General features: G+C 36.2%; 1 protein-coding gene across 3 annotated transcripts in view; it reads right to left on the minus strand.

The window, feature by feature from the left end:
- DIS3L2 (DIS3 like 3'-5' exoribonuclease 2) overlaps positions 1-16,932 on the minus strand; it is a 372,485-nt gene that overhangs the window by 250,366 nt on the left and 105,187 nt on the right. For all 3 annotated transcript variants that reach the window (XM_003784860.3, XM_023510309.1, XM_023510310.1), the window contains exon 6: positions 11,954-12,188. In XM_003784860.3, coding sequence (XP_003784908.1) covers positions 11,954-12,188 — 235 coding nt within the window. The remainder of the gene's footprint in view (positions 1-11,953; positions 12,189-16,932) is intronic.

The raw sequence follows: 16,932 nt of genomic DNA on the forward strand, positions 1-16,932 counted from the left end.
ACTTCGCATCTTAATACAAGTTATTCAATTCATTTGAATTTAGTTTTTCCTTACAAAACCCACACTCATTCATTAGAGTCATGTTTATCTGCTTAACAGTTTAGGGAACAATTTGGCAATTTTGTGGTTTTTGAGATTATCGTTCTCTTAAAGTGCCAATATTTTAAAACAGTGTTCTTGTAATTTTACACGCTTTTGTGATGGAGTGCTGTTTGTTATATAATTTTGACTTGGATTCTTTCCATTTGCATTTGTTTATGTAATTTCAGGAGGAATATTGAACATCTAAGTCCTGGATTATACTAATAAACTAATAATTGCAGAGGTTTAAAAAAAAAAAACAACTATGGCCCATGATGAAGTAGGGGGAGGGAGAAGGGGATGGGAAGGGAGGGGGGATCAGATCGAGGGAGGATGAATGGTGGGATCACACCTATGGTGCATAATGCAAGGGTACATGTCCGATCTATTAGTATAGAGTATAAATGCCTTAACACAATAATTAAGTAAACATGATGAGGTATATATTTACCAGTATGATATAAGTGTTCCTAATTCTGTATGGAATCAGCATATTGTTCCCCATAAATGCATTAATGTATATATGATCTATGTGTTTATAATTTAATAAAAAAAGGAAATTATATAAACTACATACCCAAAAAATTAAAAAAAGGTAAAAGTTACGTCTGTTCCAAAAATATGCTTAGAGAACGTGAATCCCCAAAGATGAAAGAAAAAAAAGAATATTCCTGAAGCAGAAGAAGAAATCAAGGAAGTGGAAGAAAGTGAAGATGAAGGCTATATATGGCATTCCAACAAGCCAAAATTAAAGAACAAAAAAAGTGGAAACCCAGTTCAGGGAGTCCCTCAACATTAGATGACTCAAGACGCCCAATGCTAAAGAAAAGCACATCTTTCAGTAAGGAAGAAGAACTTGGTGTTTAAATTATATTTGTTAGGTAAATATCATTAAAATAAAAAACTCTTAGAGTTGAGGAACAAAGATTACTTTTTGAATTTCAGCATAAAAACTCTTAATACCAAATAGTTTTTTATTACAAAATCGTTCATAGGAAATTTAAATATCATTTTACAGTATCAAGTTTCTATTTTGCCTTAGCACAATAATAAAATTAAGATTTGCTAGTAACAATCTTGGAAGAGCTAACTTTAAAAACTAAGAGAAATGACTATTATGGTTATTGTCATTCCTCCAGAAAGACAGATATTTTAAAAAACTTACTGAGAAGATCATTATAAAAGCTTTATTGATGACTGACTGATTGATTTACATGAGAACTTTTGAAATAAATTTAATCTTAATCTTTAAAAGAAAACATTTTTTAAAAATCCACACAAAAAACCCCAATAGCTTTTCGTTGATGACAATAACCTATGAGAAACATGCTAGCAAAAATATTTCTTTCAAATTAATACCAAAACCACAAAATATTCAAGTTTCTCCTAATAAAACATGTAGAAGATAATGCTATATATAAACCACAAAACTGAGAGGACCTAAGACGCTATAATTCATAATATAAATAAGCTGAAAAATTAAGATGTACAACATACCAGACTGTGAACAGCAGGCTATAAATTCCAAAATAGGGACCGAACAATCCCTCTCCCCACCCAAAGAAAACCCCAAACAAAAGGATTGAGGTAATAGTTCTTAGCCTGAATCATGGTAATTAGAACTCCACAGAAAAAAACAAGAGGAAAAAATAATCTAATAACCTTTTAAAACTAAAGAACTAAAGAAGTATTGAATTTCCTAATAGTAAAAAATAATTCAAATATTCGCTAAAGTCCTATTCAATATCAACTATCAACTTCAATAGTGGTTCTCCAAGGGTGTTTTGAGACCTTATCGGAGGGCAATATAAAACTCTTTTGTATTGATACCAAGAATCATTTGCCTTTTTGCTCTCACTCATTCACTCACTAGTGTAGTAGAGGTCAGTAAACTAAAGTGGCCGGTAGGCGAAATCCAGCCATGTCCACTCACTTCCCTATCTCTACAGCTGCTTTCACACAACAACAAAGAACATAGTTATGACAGAGACTCTGTAGCCCACAAAGCTGTATATATGTATTACCTAGCCCTGCTTACATATTCTTATCTCCTAGAATTTCTAAGATACTAGATTCAGAAGTATAAACAAGTACATTTTAGAGGTTAACCCAGCTTGATCTCAGTATTTCAACTGTGGGTATACCTGCTATAATCACATTAACCTCACTAACACTTACTAAATCATTATTCTGAAATCCAGAGTTTTCAAATGCAAAGTCAGCCTTCCATAACTGTGGGTTCTATGTCCATGGATTCAAACCAATTATGGATCAAAAATATCCAGGAAAAAAAATAGATGGTTTACTGAATATGTACAGATTTTATTCCTTATCATTATTCCCTAAACAATACAGTATAACAACTATTTACATTATATTAGGTGGAATAAGTACTCTAGAGATGATTTAATGTGTACGGAAGGATGTGTGTAGGTTATGTGCAAATACTACACCATTTTATAAAAAGAACTTGAGCATCCTTGGATTTTAGTATCTGTAAGGGAGTCCTGGAACTAATCCCCCATGGGTATCAAAGAACAGCTATACACAGAAACACAATTAGACATACATTTATCTTGCATTATGTTTTTAAACCTTCTTAGTTTTAATTTAAATAAATAAATGTCAATAATTTATATATATGGCTTGGCGCCTATAGCTCAACTGGCTAAGGCGCCAGCCATGTACACCTAAGGTGGCGGGTTCGAATCCCCAGCCCGGACCCGCCAAACAACAATGACGGCTGCAACCAAAAAATAGCTGGGAGTTGTGGCGGGCGCCTGTGGTCCCAGCTACTTGGGAGGCGGAGGCAGGAGACTCACTTGAGCCCAGGAGTTGGGAGGTTGCTGTGAGCTGTAATGCCACGGCCCTCTACCCAGGGGGACAGCTTGAGGCTCTGTCTCAAAAAATAAATAAATAAATAAATAAATAAATAATTTATATATAGAAAAGCACTTTAGGGTCAACAATTTTTAATAGTGTAAGGTGTCTTGAGACAAAAAAACTTGAGAATCACTGGTTTAAATTTTTGCTTTTAGCACTTACATAATTTGTATGACTCTACATAAGTATGTTTAATTTTCTCTGTGAATATTGCTTAAAAAGCATTACAGATCACAAAATAACAGCTGAAAAGGATCCTAATCCACAAAGATGTTCACAGTAAGGATGGACCTCAAAAAAACCTCGAGATTAGTGTTATCTTTTATGCTATGCTTTTATGACTGTCAGAAACACTACAGGAGAGCGCCCATAGTGAAGAGATGAACATGTGAAATATGGTGGGCCAATCCAGTGCTTTGTGTCTGAGGTTCATGTGGCCCAAAACACAGGACAAGAAAAAAAGTAGGGTATTTGGTAAGGCCTGGAGCTAGTACACTCTGTGAGCAATGCAGCAGAGACAAGATGGGTGTAAATGCTTTAGTGGAAAGCCCAAACCAGAGACTATCTGATACACAGGCAACAGCAAGGGTCACTGTGCAATGAGATTAAGACACAAATGGCAGGCAATTCATATAATATTGTAAATAGTATTAACCTTTCCAAGAAGCTCTGGAGTCAGCTGTGGGGAAAAAGAAGAGAGGAAATAGGAGAAGTAGGCATCTGTAGGGAACTAGCTCTCTTTTTGGGGGGGCGGGGAGCAACTCTTATGTTGCCCTCAGTAGAATACCATGGAGTCATAGTTCACAGCAACCTCAAACTCTTGGGCTTAAGCAATTCTCTTGCCTCAGCCTCCCAAGTAGCTGGAACTACAGGCACCTGCCACAACATCCAGCTATTTCTTTGTTGTAGTCGTCATTGTTAGTTAGCAGGCCCGGGTCAGGTTCAAACCTGCCAGGTGTATGTGGCTGGCACTCTAACCACTGACCAACGGGTGCTGAGCCAGGGAGGTATCTTTTGAAGAGATCCCCAGCACTGGGGACAGAGGGATATACAAGGTGCCTGACACAGGGAAAAAGGAACACTGGTCACCTTTTCATGACTTGGGCCCAGTGAAGCATCAGAAGCATCAAAATCACCCCATGAATGAATGAATGAATAAACAAGTGGCAAAAGTAAGCAGCATAGGTTGTGACAGTTTTCAGGGACAGAGCAGGTGCCAAAGGAAGGATCTCAAGCCATTTATGTTAATGACTTATCGCAGTCAGATAATTAATTCCTTACCCTACTGAAAAATATATTTACTCACAGAGGTTTTTTTTTTTTAGCTAGAAAGAACTTCTGACATAATTTTATAAATTTCCTGATTTTAGAAGAATAGGGACTCCAACCCTGCTCAGCTTACTGCTCAGTCTACTACTTTTTCTACTGTTCCACACTGACACTAATTGAATGCCTGGTCCACGCCAAGTCAAAGACAGAAAGAGTAAGATATATGAGGATAATTTATACTAGAAAAAGGCTCATAATAATCACTTTGCAGTGTGGACCAAATTTATAGATTATAGTGGGAAAATAAACTTATTCTATTTTATGTGTAACAAATTTTAGGTTATCAATGCAAGCGTGCACTACTTAAAACAAATGATGCGAAGAGATTGTGCATAATGTTTGACAAAATTTTATGATAGCATGGTATGGCTTCCTTCTGTTTGACTCTTGCAATAGTTTCATAAAAACAATTATCTTCATAAAATATTTGAAGACTTCATCAATTTTCCCATGATCTTCTCTTAATCGGTTATTCAAATAATATAAAAATCTCTATTCAAGATTTTCTTTACTTACAACTTGTGTGGTACTTTATAAACATTTTTTCCAGTATAATTAATTAGTAAGTCAACTGTGGCATGACACTCTGAGTCTATGTGAATATTTTAGTTTTCAAAACTTTTACCTCAATAGTTTTAGTAACTGTTGATGATCCTTGACTGATTATTAAACCAAGAGTTAAATTACCATGAAATGTTTAAACTGTATAGTATACATGTATATTGCTATTTACCAGGCGAGATGTAGCAAATGGTCAAGAGGACAAGTCTAAGACTAGTTCTACAGCAGCAATGCTGGATATGTGATAGAGAAGCCTTGGATCTCTACAGAGCTTTTTCAGAATACCAATGCTTATCTCCATTCCAGATCAACAAGAATCAAAATCTCTGGGGTGGTATCCAGAGACTGATCCTCTCCTCCCCTCCCCCTCCCCCTCTCCCTTTTCTCCTCCCTTCTTTCTCTCTCTCTCACTAAATATCAGCGATTAATATGTGTATAAATATTTATAAACAAATACATAAGTATGCATGTATATAAAAATGTACCTAGCTATACTCTAGCATACACATATATACATAACTTAAATATATCAAGCTCAGTTGACAAGACTGCAGGAAATATAAATAAATCAAAATTGACAGACATAGATTTTTAAACATCCCTCTCAGACACTGATAGATTAAGTATATAAAATAATAGCTTATGAAGGGAAGAATTCAAACAAAATTTTTGATACATAAACACAAACCTTTCTTTCAAAGCATAAATGGAATATTTATCAATAGAAATATAGATCATATAATGGACTATAAAATATCAATGAACTGTAAAGAATTAAACATATGGGTACCCTGTTGTCTGAGCATAACACAATAAAATTAAACATTAATAAAATGTAGCAAAAAAAAAGAAATTAAGTAGTCTTAACAAATAACTAACTTAGATGAAGAAGAAATCATAAAGGAATACAAATATTTAGAACTGAATAATAATAAAAATACTGCACATATGACTTGGAATCTGTAGCTCAGCAGCTAGGGCATCAGCCACATACACTGGAGCTGGCAGGTTCGAATCCAGCCTGGGCCTGTCAAACAACAATGACAACTACAACCAAAAAATAGCCAGGAATTGTGGCAGGTACTGGTAGTCCTAGCTACTTGGGAGGCTGAGGCAAGAGAATTGCCTAAGCCCAAGAGTTTGAGGTTACTGTGAGCAGTGACACCACAGCACTCTACCCAGGGTGACAGCTTTAGACTCTGTCTCAAAATAAATAAATAAATAAATAATAAAATTACTGCACATAAAAATCTACAGATACAGATAAAGAAGTATTTAAAGTGGCATTTATGATTTTAAAAACATTTCAAAGAAAACAAGAAGTATTTAAAAATAACAAACTAACTGTTCAAATCAATAAGTTGCAAAGGAGCAACTCCCCTTCCAGTAAAGAATTAAATAATATAGGGGCAAATATCAGCCGGCTAAGGCGCCAGCCACGTACACCTAAGGTGGCGGGTTTGAATCCCCAGCCCGGACCCGCCAAACAACAATGACGGCTGCAACCAAAAAATAGCCGGGCGTTGTGGCGGGCGCCTGTGGTCCCAGCTACTTGGGAGGCAGAGGCAGGAGACTCGCTTGAGCCCAGGAGTTGGAGGTTGCTGTGAGCTGTAATGCCATGGCACTCTGCCCAGGGGGACAGCTTGAGGCTCTGTCTCAAAAAAAAAAAATATATAGGGGCAAATATAAATTATACACAGAACATTATCACCAATAATAAATAGTGAAAAATGACACAACCAAAATTGTTCTCTGAAAAGATTAATAAAAAGATCTTCGGCAAGCAAGGAAAAAAGAGAGACAATTCAAATAATTAAAATACAGAATGAAAAGGGATACAAAAGTACAGGCATGAAGGAGATGTTTTAAATAAAAGAGTATTAAAGAGCATGACAAATATCTATATGCTAATAAATTGGAATGGATGGTCCCATTAAATTAGACCAAAACTGGCACAAGAAGAGATAGAGAACCTGAGCAGATTCAATTAGCATACGTATAAAAAAGACTGAAACAGTAAAGATCTAACCTCCTGAAAAACAGCAGGTGCAGACAATTTTACAATGAGTTCTACCAAATTTTAATGAATAGTTAATTCCCAGCTTATACAAGCTGTTCTTGAAAAATAGGAAACAGCCAAAAACTGACCAGGACATTTCACAAAGCTATTATAATCAATTCCAAAAATCTGATGACAAGAAAATCATAGATCCATTTTAACATGACACAAAAATTCTACGCTAATCACTTTTTAATAAAGCTCATATTTATAGTGAAAAGCATTTCCAATTACTTTTTATTCATATTGCATGTGGGTATTTTTTATTTGGGGTTTTGGTGGTTTTTGTTTTTTTGAGATAGGTTCTTGTTCTGTTACCCTGACCAGAATGCAGTGGCAACATCATAGTTCACTGCAACCTCAAATTCCTGGTTTTCAGCAATCCTCCCACTTTAGCCTCCTAAGTAGCTAAGATTACAGTAGCTGCAACCAGGCCCAGATAATTTTTCTATTTTTTGTAGAGACAGGATCTCGCTCTTGCTCAGGCTGGTCTTGAACTCCTGGCTTAAAGTTATCCTCCTGCCTTGGCCTCCTAAAGTGCTAGGATTACAGGTGTAAGCCACCATCACACCTGTAATCCTGTAGAGGCCCAGTCATCTTTACTAATTATAACAGATAAATTAATTCAATATTATATTTAAAAATTAACACATCAGGATTAAACAGAATATATTCTAGGAATCCAAGGATGGTTTGACTCAGAAATAGATTTAGAATAAGAAAACCAGGTGATAATCCCATACAACAAAGAATGATTGTCATTAAGTTTGGCAAAAGGCAAAACTATAGACTTAATAAAAGATTACATGGGAGAATATCTTTTCGACCTAGTTACCGAGGAAAATTTAAAACCCATAAAATAAATGATTAATTTTATCCCACCAAAATTAAGAATTTTTGTTCAAAGAAGATACCACACAAAAGTTAACAGACAAATGACTAAACGATTGAAGGGGAGAAGATATATGTAATACCTAAAATTAGAAAAGGGATTATTACAGGGAAAAGACAAGAAATTCCTATAAATCAATAAGACAACAGGAACTGTGACAGAACAGTGGGTAAATGATATATAAAAGAGATTTATAGAACTTAATCTAGATTACAAAAAGTTAGAAACCTAGATAATCTTATAGGTAGGAATGAGAAGAGATATAAGAAACTTTATACATTGCTAGTGGGAGTATGGCTTGCTTTATCTGTACATATTTATTTTGAGGATTTCATAGGAAGGAATGGCTGTTCTGGCATGGGACTTGGGTATTGGAACACTGGGAGTCCTGATCATCCCTCTCTACCTGATCTGACTGCATTGCCCCTAGTCTAAAAGACAAGAAAGCAAAAATTCCCACTGTATCCTTCTGTTTAACATAGGTCTGGACAAGGCTCGACTTTTTTTTGTAAATCAGATTTGTAAAGATTGGCACAAAACTGTGCCAAAATCGGAGTTGATAAGAAATAGCTATAAATTTAATTTTTAAAATAATTTCTGAAGCATACATGACTGTCTTCTGGGTGGACATTACATTCAATGAAGAGCTGGGAAAAGAAGAAATTTACATCTGAGAAAGAAGAAGAATTGCCAAGTAATCTGGAAAAAGTGTTCTTGGGGTTTTAATAACCCCAAATATCATATGGAAATAATCATATGGGTCTTTTTTTCTCAGAAAAGGGGGAAAACAGTTATTTTTTATTCAAGGAAAGACTATATAAAGAAATCTAAACAATGAAAGAGCCTGTCTTGGAAGAAGATCAATCTTAAGTGAGAAACAAAGGGTCCTCCTAACTCCCAAAGGTGACTTGGGCAGGCAGAAGTAGTAGAAATAGACCAATGCACATCTCAGGAAGGATTAAGGATTCAACATAGATTCTCCTCTTCAGAAAATAGCTGAAGTTGAACAGGAGATAGAAATGAAAGCATCATGGACTCCACACTTTAAACTCATACTCACTCATCAGGGTACTGAATAGAGGCTTATCTTCAGACCAGAAAACTGAGAAAGACTCTGGCAGACCCTGCTGGGATAGAGGGCAGGAAATGCACATGACCTGATTAGGTTATGATCACCAAGATTCAGAGGTCAAAACTATTCCTAAAATTCCCAGTGATGAAAGATACAGAGCTACTGTGTGACTTGGCCATTATGACTTTTATCCTTTGGAGTTTCTTAGCCAGGTAACCATTTCCCAAACTTTTGTGTGTGTGTGTGTGTGTGTGTGTGTGTGTGGTTTTTGGGCAGGGCTGGGTTTGAACCCGCCACCTCTGGCATATGGGGCCAGCGCCCTACTCCTTTGGGCCATAGGTGCTGCCCAATGTCCAAACATTTTTAAATGTTTTATGCAACTGATACCAAGGAAAATTTAATTGGGTTGTCCCCAGTCTACACAGATGGCAGATCTCTGTGTTAACAACAAAGGTACTGCTTGGAAAGTGATAAAAGTTCAGTCTCAAGAGGCTGAAAGAAATGGACTTTCAAAAGCAGCCCAGGTGTCTGGCTACTCTCTCTCAGGGACTGAGAATGAAGCAGACCCAGGCCATCTCTCTCAAAGAAATTACTGTGTGGGTCTGAGATACCCAAAGGACCCTTCTCGTGATAGAGTGATAGGTACTTTGCTACAGACTGTCGGGGTGATATATTCACTTACCACAGAAACCAGTGGTTATCATAAAGATATGAATGCTTCCTGGGAAAACAGGGATACAGTACACACAAATGTGATGTGTAACATTTGCTTTGAGTGGGGAAAAAAAGAGAGAAAGAGAGACTAAAGCAAAAAAAAAACAAAAAACTTTTGAACCCAAGTGTGAACTAGGACTAGTAATCCACTTGCAAGTACAACACAAAGCAACGAATCTTTCTAGAAGTCTAAGGAAAAGTTTATGATGTTCTTAAGGTTATGGTTTGTTTCAATAACAAATTTCAAAACCTTAAATTAAAGTGCAAAAAGTACTAACATCCTAACTGTAACCAGATTTTATATTATTCTGAAAAAGAGTAGCTGGTTGAAATATCCTTAAAAATACCATGATTTTTAAAAGAGCAAATTGCAATTTTCCTAAATATCAAAAGGGCAAGAAATGAGAAACAGCCATGTGGTTCACAAACTCTCTATTTTGAGGCTAGCAGGAAAGAGAAACCTGTACCAGATACTGAGGGAAGGATTAAGGCTGTTCCCTCAGTTAGGGCTACTAAGAAAGTAATATAAATAACAGTGGGCTAAAGGATGTAAAAAGAATAAGGAAAAAAACATGCATACAGTGGACTTCTAAAGTACTCAATGATACTTGCTTGAGGAGAGAGGGAGAAGAATTACAGCAGAAGGTCAGTCAAGAGCAAGTCTGGCATCAGAATTTCCCAAACAAAGGACAAAGTGAATTATTAACATCCAGCCCAGACAACAATTCTGCCACCACTTCCACCCATTGTTATTTCCTTGTCTTTGTATTTGTACCAACCACTAATGAGATATCAAGCCATCTTATTCCTTCAACTTGGAGTCCAGAGGAAAAGAGACCACTGAGATCTACCAAGCCCAATTACCAGAGCCAGGTTTCCATGAAGTACTTTGGGGCCAAATGCTCAAATCATTTTAAAGTATTCTTTTGTCTGGCTCTGTCCTGCGGATATCTCTCCTCCTTGGTGATCTCGATGACGAAGGATCTGGCTATTTAAGGTCCTGGTTATCTGCCCCATTACCATTGAAAATACATGATTCACAGTACTGATGCTGTTATGATAATACACATGTACTTTAAGAAGATAATAACAATTGAAAATAACATTCAATTATTTTCAAAAAAAGAAAATTTCAAGGAATAGCATCCAAATGGAATTGGCTGAGCCCTGAACAGTGAAACCACTAGTTATCAAAGTATGTCACAAAGTAAGAGGAACCTGGGTATCCTCAGGTCAGTGATACCTGTTGGGGAAGGCAGCAATACCTGACAGAGGAAGTATAGCCTCTTCATTCAAAAACAATTTCAATGTTGGAAATTCTGAATGAGTACTACTTAGCACCAAAAGCAACACACGCTTTCAGAAAATGCTCTCTGCCCCAGGTCACCCCCACATCAGCAACGGAGAGAAACAGGGTAATCTTTCTGTACTCATTTCCTACAACCACCTCCAGATTTCTTTAGGATGTAAGGAGGTATGCTCACTAATCCCTATAACAGGTTGTCTGCTGAACATCTCCTTTATAATCTTCCGGCATTTCTTCTGGCCTTTCATGGGGATTATGCCATCAACTTCTTCCTGATAAGAAAGTTCATTATCTACTCATGTTGGCCAGGTCAGCGTTGCTCAAGTTTCCATTTCATAGTATATCTAAAATTCATTGAGTAGAAAATATACTGGTTCTACTTAGAATCTCTTAGAAATCAATACATCAAAATATTCAAATTGTAAGGGCTACTTTCCCTTAAGTTTCCTAGAGTGTGGTCAGATGGGACCCTTAGTTACAATTCCTTGCTCATATATTTATAACTGATTTTTTCTGTTCACTGAGGAAAAAAATCTGGTTTAGATTGCAATCAGAGAAAGTAAGACCAGATTTTTTTAAAGGCTTAGAATCAAAAGACTTTCTAAAGATAATCTGCTTATAAAATTTAGGGTGATCGATTCTTACCACCAACAACAGATATACTTTTAAAAACTTCTAAACTAAAGCAAAATGAAAGGCTTTTTCTTAGGATTCTAAAGACCAGTTTAATTCTGTTCATATGAACCACAGGGTAGGATTGGGCTCATTATAGGAAATATCAAGGTTAACTATCAACATAACTCAAAGCCTATTAGGAACGTGGCAAGATCAACCAATGCATTGCCCACACAAACCACTGGCAGCACTTTCATCCCCTCTCTCCTAACCAGCAGCTATAAGCCTGTCAAAGATCCTCCTTTTCTAAAATCTGAAATAGGTTGGAAATTGGGACCAAACCAGTTGTACTGTGTGATTTATTCGGTAGCAGACAAAATTCCAATATTTAAAACAATTGATTTACTAAAACAAAATGTCAGACAGCAGTCTAATACTCACCTTTTTCGTGAACACAAACTGAGAGCTTCTTTACACCATCAACCAGCACATTTTGTGTGTTGCCATGTCCATCTTCTGAGTCACTATCATCAAACTGAGCCTCTATAATGACATCAGGACTGTCATTATAGCTTTTCAGGGACTGCTGAGGGATATGGTGTCCACAGAGCTCCTCAGGAAGATCTGAGTCATAGACAGCTTCTGTTTCTTTGTCATTGATCTCTGGTTTAATTATCTGAAGAAAATAGAAAAAATCTGCTAAATCACTAAGAGGAAAAAAAGGAAAGGGCAGTTTCTTTTCTAAGGAAACATACATTCAGAAGCTGACAGCACTGGATACTCACCATGTAGTTTGAAAAAGAATCTTTATTTTACAGATGCACAGACTACTTAATGAATATAATAATCCAGCAAGGCCAGGCTAACACTCAGCGCTTCAAGATGCCCCAAATTAATCACATAAACAGTTTTCAAATTTTTCGGACCTACATTTTCATCTTCTCTCTTTCAAAGGTTGTAAATACCAGAAGTAGTACCATGTTGCTTCATAAGGAGTCAGCCATACACGACCAATCAGGATGTTTAGAGAATAACAACAGAATTGAACAAAGTACAAAGTATGTCACTGTGTTCCCAAATAAAACTATAAGAATTCAAGATGAAATGCAAAAAACAAAACTGTGTAAATAAGAGCTTATAAAACATTCTCATAAAAATATGAAACCTTATTTCTCCATTTTGAGATGTGAAATCAGTATACAAAGCACACAGACTGATGGACGTTTATAACAGCAATGAGAATGAAGCAAATAGGAGAAAAGAATCCAGATACTAATCCATTTCATGAGCTTATCACATTGAAAAAACTACAACACTCCACATAAACCTACCCATCCACATTAGCAAAAAAGATAGCAGCAGATTTTGTAGGCTCTAGATCAGCAGTTCTCAACCTGTGGGTCATAACCCACAGGAACTGTATTAAAGGGCCGTGGCATTAGGAAGGTTGAGAACCACTGCTCTAGATGTTACATAAATGCCACATCGTTTTTAAGAAGCTATTTCTGGATGAGAAATCTATGTGCAATTTAAATATATAATTAAAATTAAAATTTTATATATGTGTATATATAAATATAAAAATCAATTTGATCACTACTTATAGTTCATTCCTTTTGTTCTTTCAAACAAATACTATGCCACATTCTGAGTCACACACTGAGGCCTACATTCTGGGGGGTGATAAATAGTAAACAATTAACTCATTCAACAAACAACTATGAAATACCTTTCATGGTGCCAGGCACACTGTTCTAGGTGCCAGTGAGGCAGCAGTGAACATGATCAAAAGACTACAAGCGATAAGTGCAATTAAAAATATGGAAAAAATACATCAGGTGTGATACCTCATGCCTATAATCCTAGCACTCTGGGAGGCTGAGGTGAGTGGATTGCTTGACCTCAGGAGTTCGAGACCAGCCTGAGCAAGAGCAACACTCCATCTCTAAAAAAGAAAAAATAGTCAGGCACTGTGGCAGGCACCTGTAGTTCCAGTTACTCTGGAGGCTGAGGTAAGGGTATCACTTGAGCCCATGAGTTTGACGTTACTGTGAGATATGATGCCACAGCACTCTACTGAAAGTTACAAAGTAAGACTCTGTCTCAAAAAAAAAAAAAAAAAGAAAAAGAAAAAGAAAAGAAAAGAGAGAAAATGAAAAAGTTGTTTTCTGAACTAAGAGAATAGTGAAGAAAGAGAGGCAGGAGATCACTTGGAGGAAGTATCCTAACATTTGAACAGAGATCTGAACCAAGTGATTGGGTTTCACTAGCAGTTTAGCCATGTCTCTGTATTTGACAGGTCTAATATTTTTCTGAGTATAATCTAGAGGTTTCAAAGTAGATACCTTCCTTCAACAAACCAGATTAGTGTTTTAATTAAATCATACAAAGATCATGCTTAATAAAAGATCTTTATCTTACCCAAGGCAGAAAAAGTTATTAAAATAAATCTTCCTTAAAATATGTTAATGCTATGGGTCCCAAATAACATAACCATGCCCAGAAAAATCAATATTACAGTATCTACTCAGGAAACCAAAGTAAAATATTCCAAAGATATTCATAATCAGAATACAGATTCTAAGAATAGATCTCCAAAGTTTTTAAAAAATTGATTTCATAAAAATATAGTAACACAGCCAGGTGCCATCATGGCTCACACCTGTAATCCCAGCACTCTGGAAAGCCAAGGCGGGTACATTTCCCTGAGCTCACAGGTTCAAGACCAGCCTGAGCAAGAGTGAGACCCCCTGTCTCTAAAAATAGCTGGGTGCTGAGGCAGGCACCTATAGTCCCAGCTACTTGGGAGGCTGAGGCAAGAGTTTGAGATTACTGTGAGCTATGACGTCACAGCACTCTGAGGGCAACGAAGTGAGACTCTGTCTCAAAAAAAAAAAAAAATACAGTAACAAAAAAATTTGTAAACAATGGTTTTTCTATGCAAAACTGTGCCTTTTAGTGAAATTTATTAAACATTTGTTTCCTAAGTTTTGAATATATTTAATGAAATTTTCTTTGAATTTTTGCAGCTTTGACTGGTGTCAGATTCATTCATTCATTTATTATTTCCATAAAAAGTTTAAAAACAAAGTTCTATCTGTTTGACACATGTAGTGCAAAAAAGTTCAACTGGCTAGGCCAGCATTCTCTAGAAAGATTTCCTCAGGCCCCTTCCCTAGAGGAACACACGTGAGTGAAGCTACAGGTAGGGCACTAACTTGCTAAATAGCTTGAGCCACCATAATCCAAAAATTCAAAATGCTCCAAAATCTGAAACTTTCTGACTGCCAACATGACACTCAAAGGAAATGCTCATTGGAACATTTCAGGTTTGGAGTTTTTGGACTTGTGATGTTCAATAGGTATAATGCAAATATTAAATAATCTTAAATCCAAAACACATCTGGTCCCAAGTATTTCTGATAAGAAATATTCAACCTATACCATTACATTAGGCAGCCAGCACTCCTTTTGGTTTTTCTGCCTTGTCACATAAGTTCTGGTTTCAAACCTGACCCAAAGTAGACCATTCAAAAGACAGAAAATGTGCTGATGAGTTGTGGAGGTAAAAGAATTTGACATCACTGAAATCACCAAATAATATTCAATTTCTTATGCCTGGCAAATTCCATAATACTTAGAGAATATCTGCCCCTGACTATCCTCAAAGAATTAATGCCATCTTAAGTATTATTGGAGCAGCCCACGCACAGGCAGGAGGTGCATGTGCATCCTATGTCTAAAGCATGACAGTTGCAACATAATCTGTAGTCTTTTGTTTTATCCTGTGTCATACTTTATCTCAGAGAAAGGGTAACTGACGTCAGGTGGTAAAAGAAAACTGATATGCTGGAGTTAGACTATCATGTAAAATGTGATCTGGAAAGATGTTATGCAATGAGCCTAGGTTTTTAGTTTCCATTGTGTGTTTATTTCTGCCATTAATGGTTTCATGAAGGATTTGGTTCCCACAGGCCATGGAGAAAATACTACAAGGGGAACTAGAATTCTGACTATATACAATTTGAAGGTTGAACTATCTCACGGTAAAAGGTGGTCTTTCTTTGTACGTGTTGGGGGTGGGGGTGGTTATATGCATATATATGTATATATACACACAGGATATACATATACACACACAAAGAATGGATACATATATATATGTATATATAGAGAGAAAAATAGAATTCTAGAATCATGTGATTTTGCCTGCCTATTCATTAAGAATTATGTTTTGGCTCACGCATACAAAGTTTAAGCAAAAGTCAATGGGAGGAAGAGATCAGTGGAAAGTAACATCCATAGCACAGCAAACTTAAGTGCATAGCACATTTCAAAACTAAGCCCATTCTGACTCTGTGATAATCTCCATGGCTTAGATTACTTATATGCAAGAACTAATGTTTTAGGAGTTACTAAAGTAAAAAATGCTATAACAGAACTTAATGAATAAATCAAGTCATTGAAAGTCATGTAATAAAATATAATATATATTGTGTTTTTTAAAAATTTCCATTCTATTTTATTATCCCAAGAAGCACAAGAATAGAACAAAAGGGGAAAAGATCATTTTGGGATCACAGAACACAAAACCTGTACACTCTCTTTCCATTCCATATTGCATACTGGTTAAGAATAAGGGTGTAAGACTCTTGAAAAATGGCTAATTCAAGCCTGGATCAGGAAATGGACAAGATAAACCTAGAATATCTTGTTATACTGGGAAAACAAGGAAGCTATTAAAGGCTACTAGGGTCCTGTCTAAAAGACTCAGGAACTATCATAAAGGGGCTCTCTCCAGGTAACCAGGAAGAATTCTGAGCATTATCTGTCCTATAAAAGATACACCTCAGGGTAACCAAGAGTTGATGAAAAAAAGACTTTCACTATCATCATTTTGCCAGCTCTACTGAAATAATGGATTCAGGAAATGTCTATCAATAGTTGCTAATACCAGTAAGTCATAAGCTCGTGGGGAAGGACTTTTATAAAGGATGACCAAAGGGGCAATACTTGAACCCAATGATCAATATGAATTTCATAAAAAGAGAACCAAAGTGCTTTCTGGTTCACTGTAATAGGAAGTACACATTACCATCTATGAAATATTTCCTCCAAATTGAACCTTGGTCTGATCCAATAGAAGAAATAAAAGAAACAGAGGAATCTGTTAAACAACATAACAGGGTACCCCAAAGGTTACCCGTAAAGTTGCCATACATAAGGAAAAATGGGAAACTATAGCTGAATGTACCTTTATTTACGAAACTTTTATGACATAATTTTACAAAGAGGTGGCCAAAGCATAGAGAATATTTTGTAAAATTTTACAATGAATGTTTTGTAAATAAAGGAACATTTAACTACAACTTCCCATTTTCCCTATGTATGGTGACTTTAGAGGCAACCTTTGGGACACC

This window comes from Otolemur garnettii, unplaced genomic scaffold, assembly GCF_000181295.1.
Source record: "Otolemur garnettii isolate 467f Iridium unplaced genomic scaffold, OtoGar3 scaffold00013, whole genome shotgun sequence".
Taxonomy (NCBI): Eukaryota; Metazoa; Chordata; class Mammalia; order Primates; family Galagidae; genus Otolemur; species Otolemur garnettii.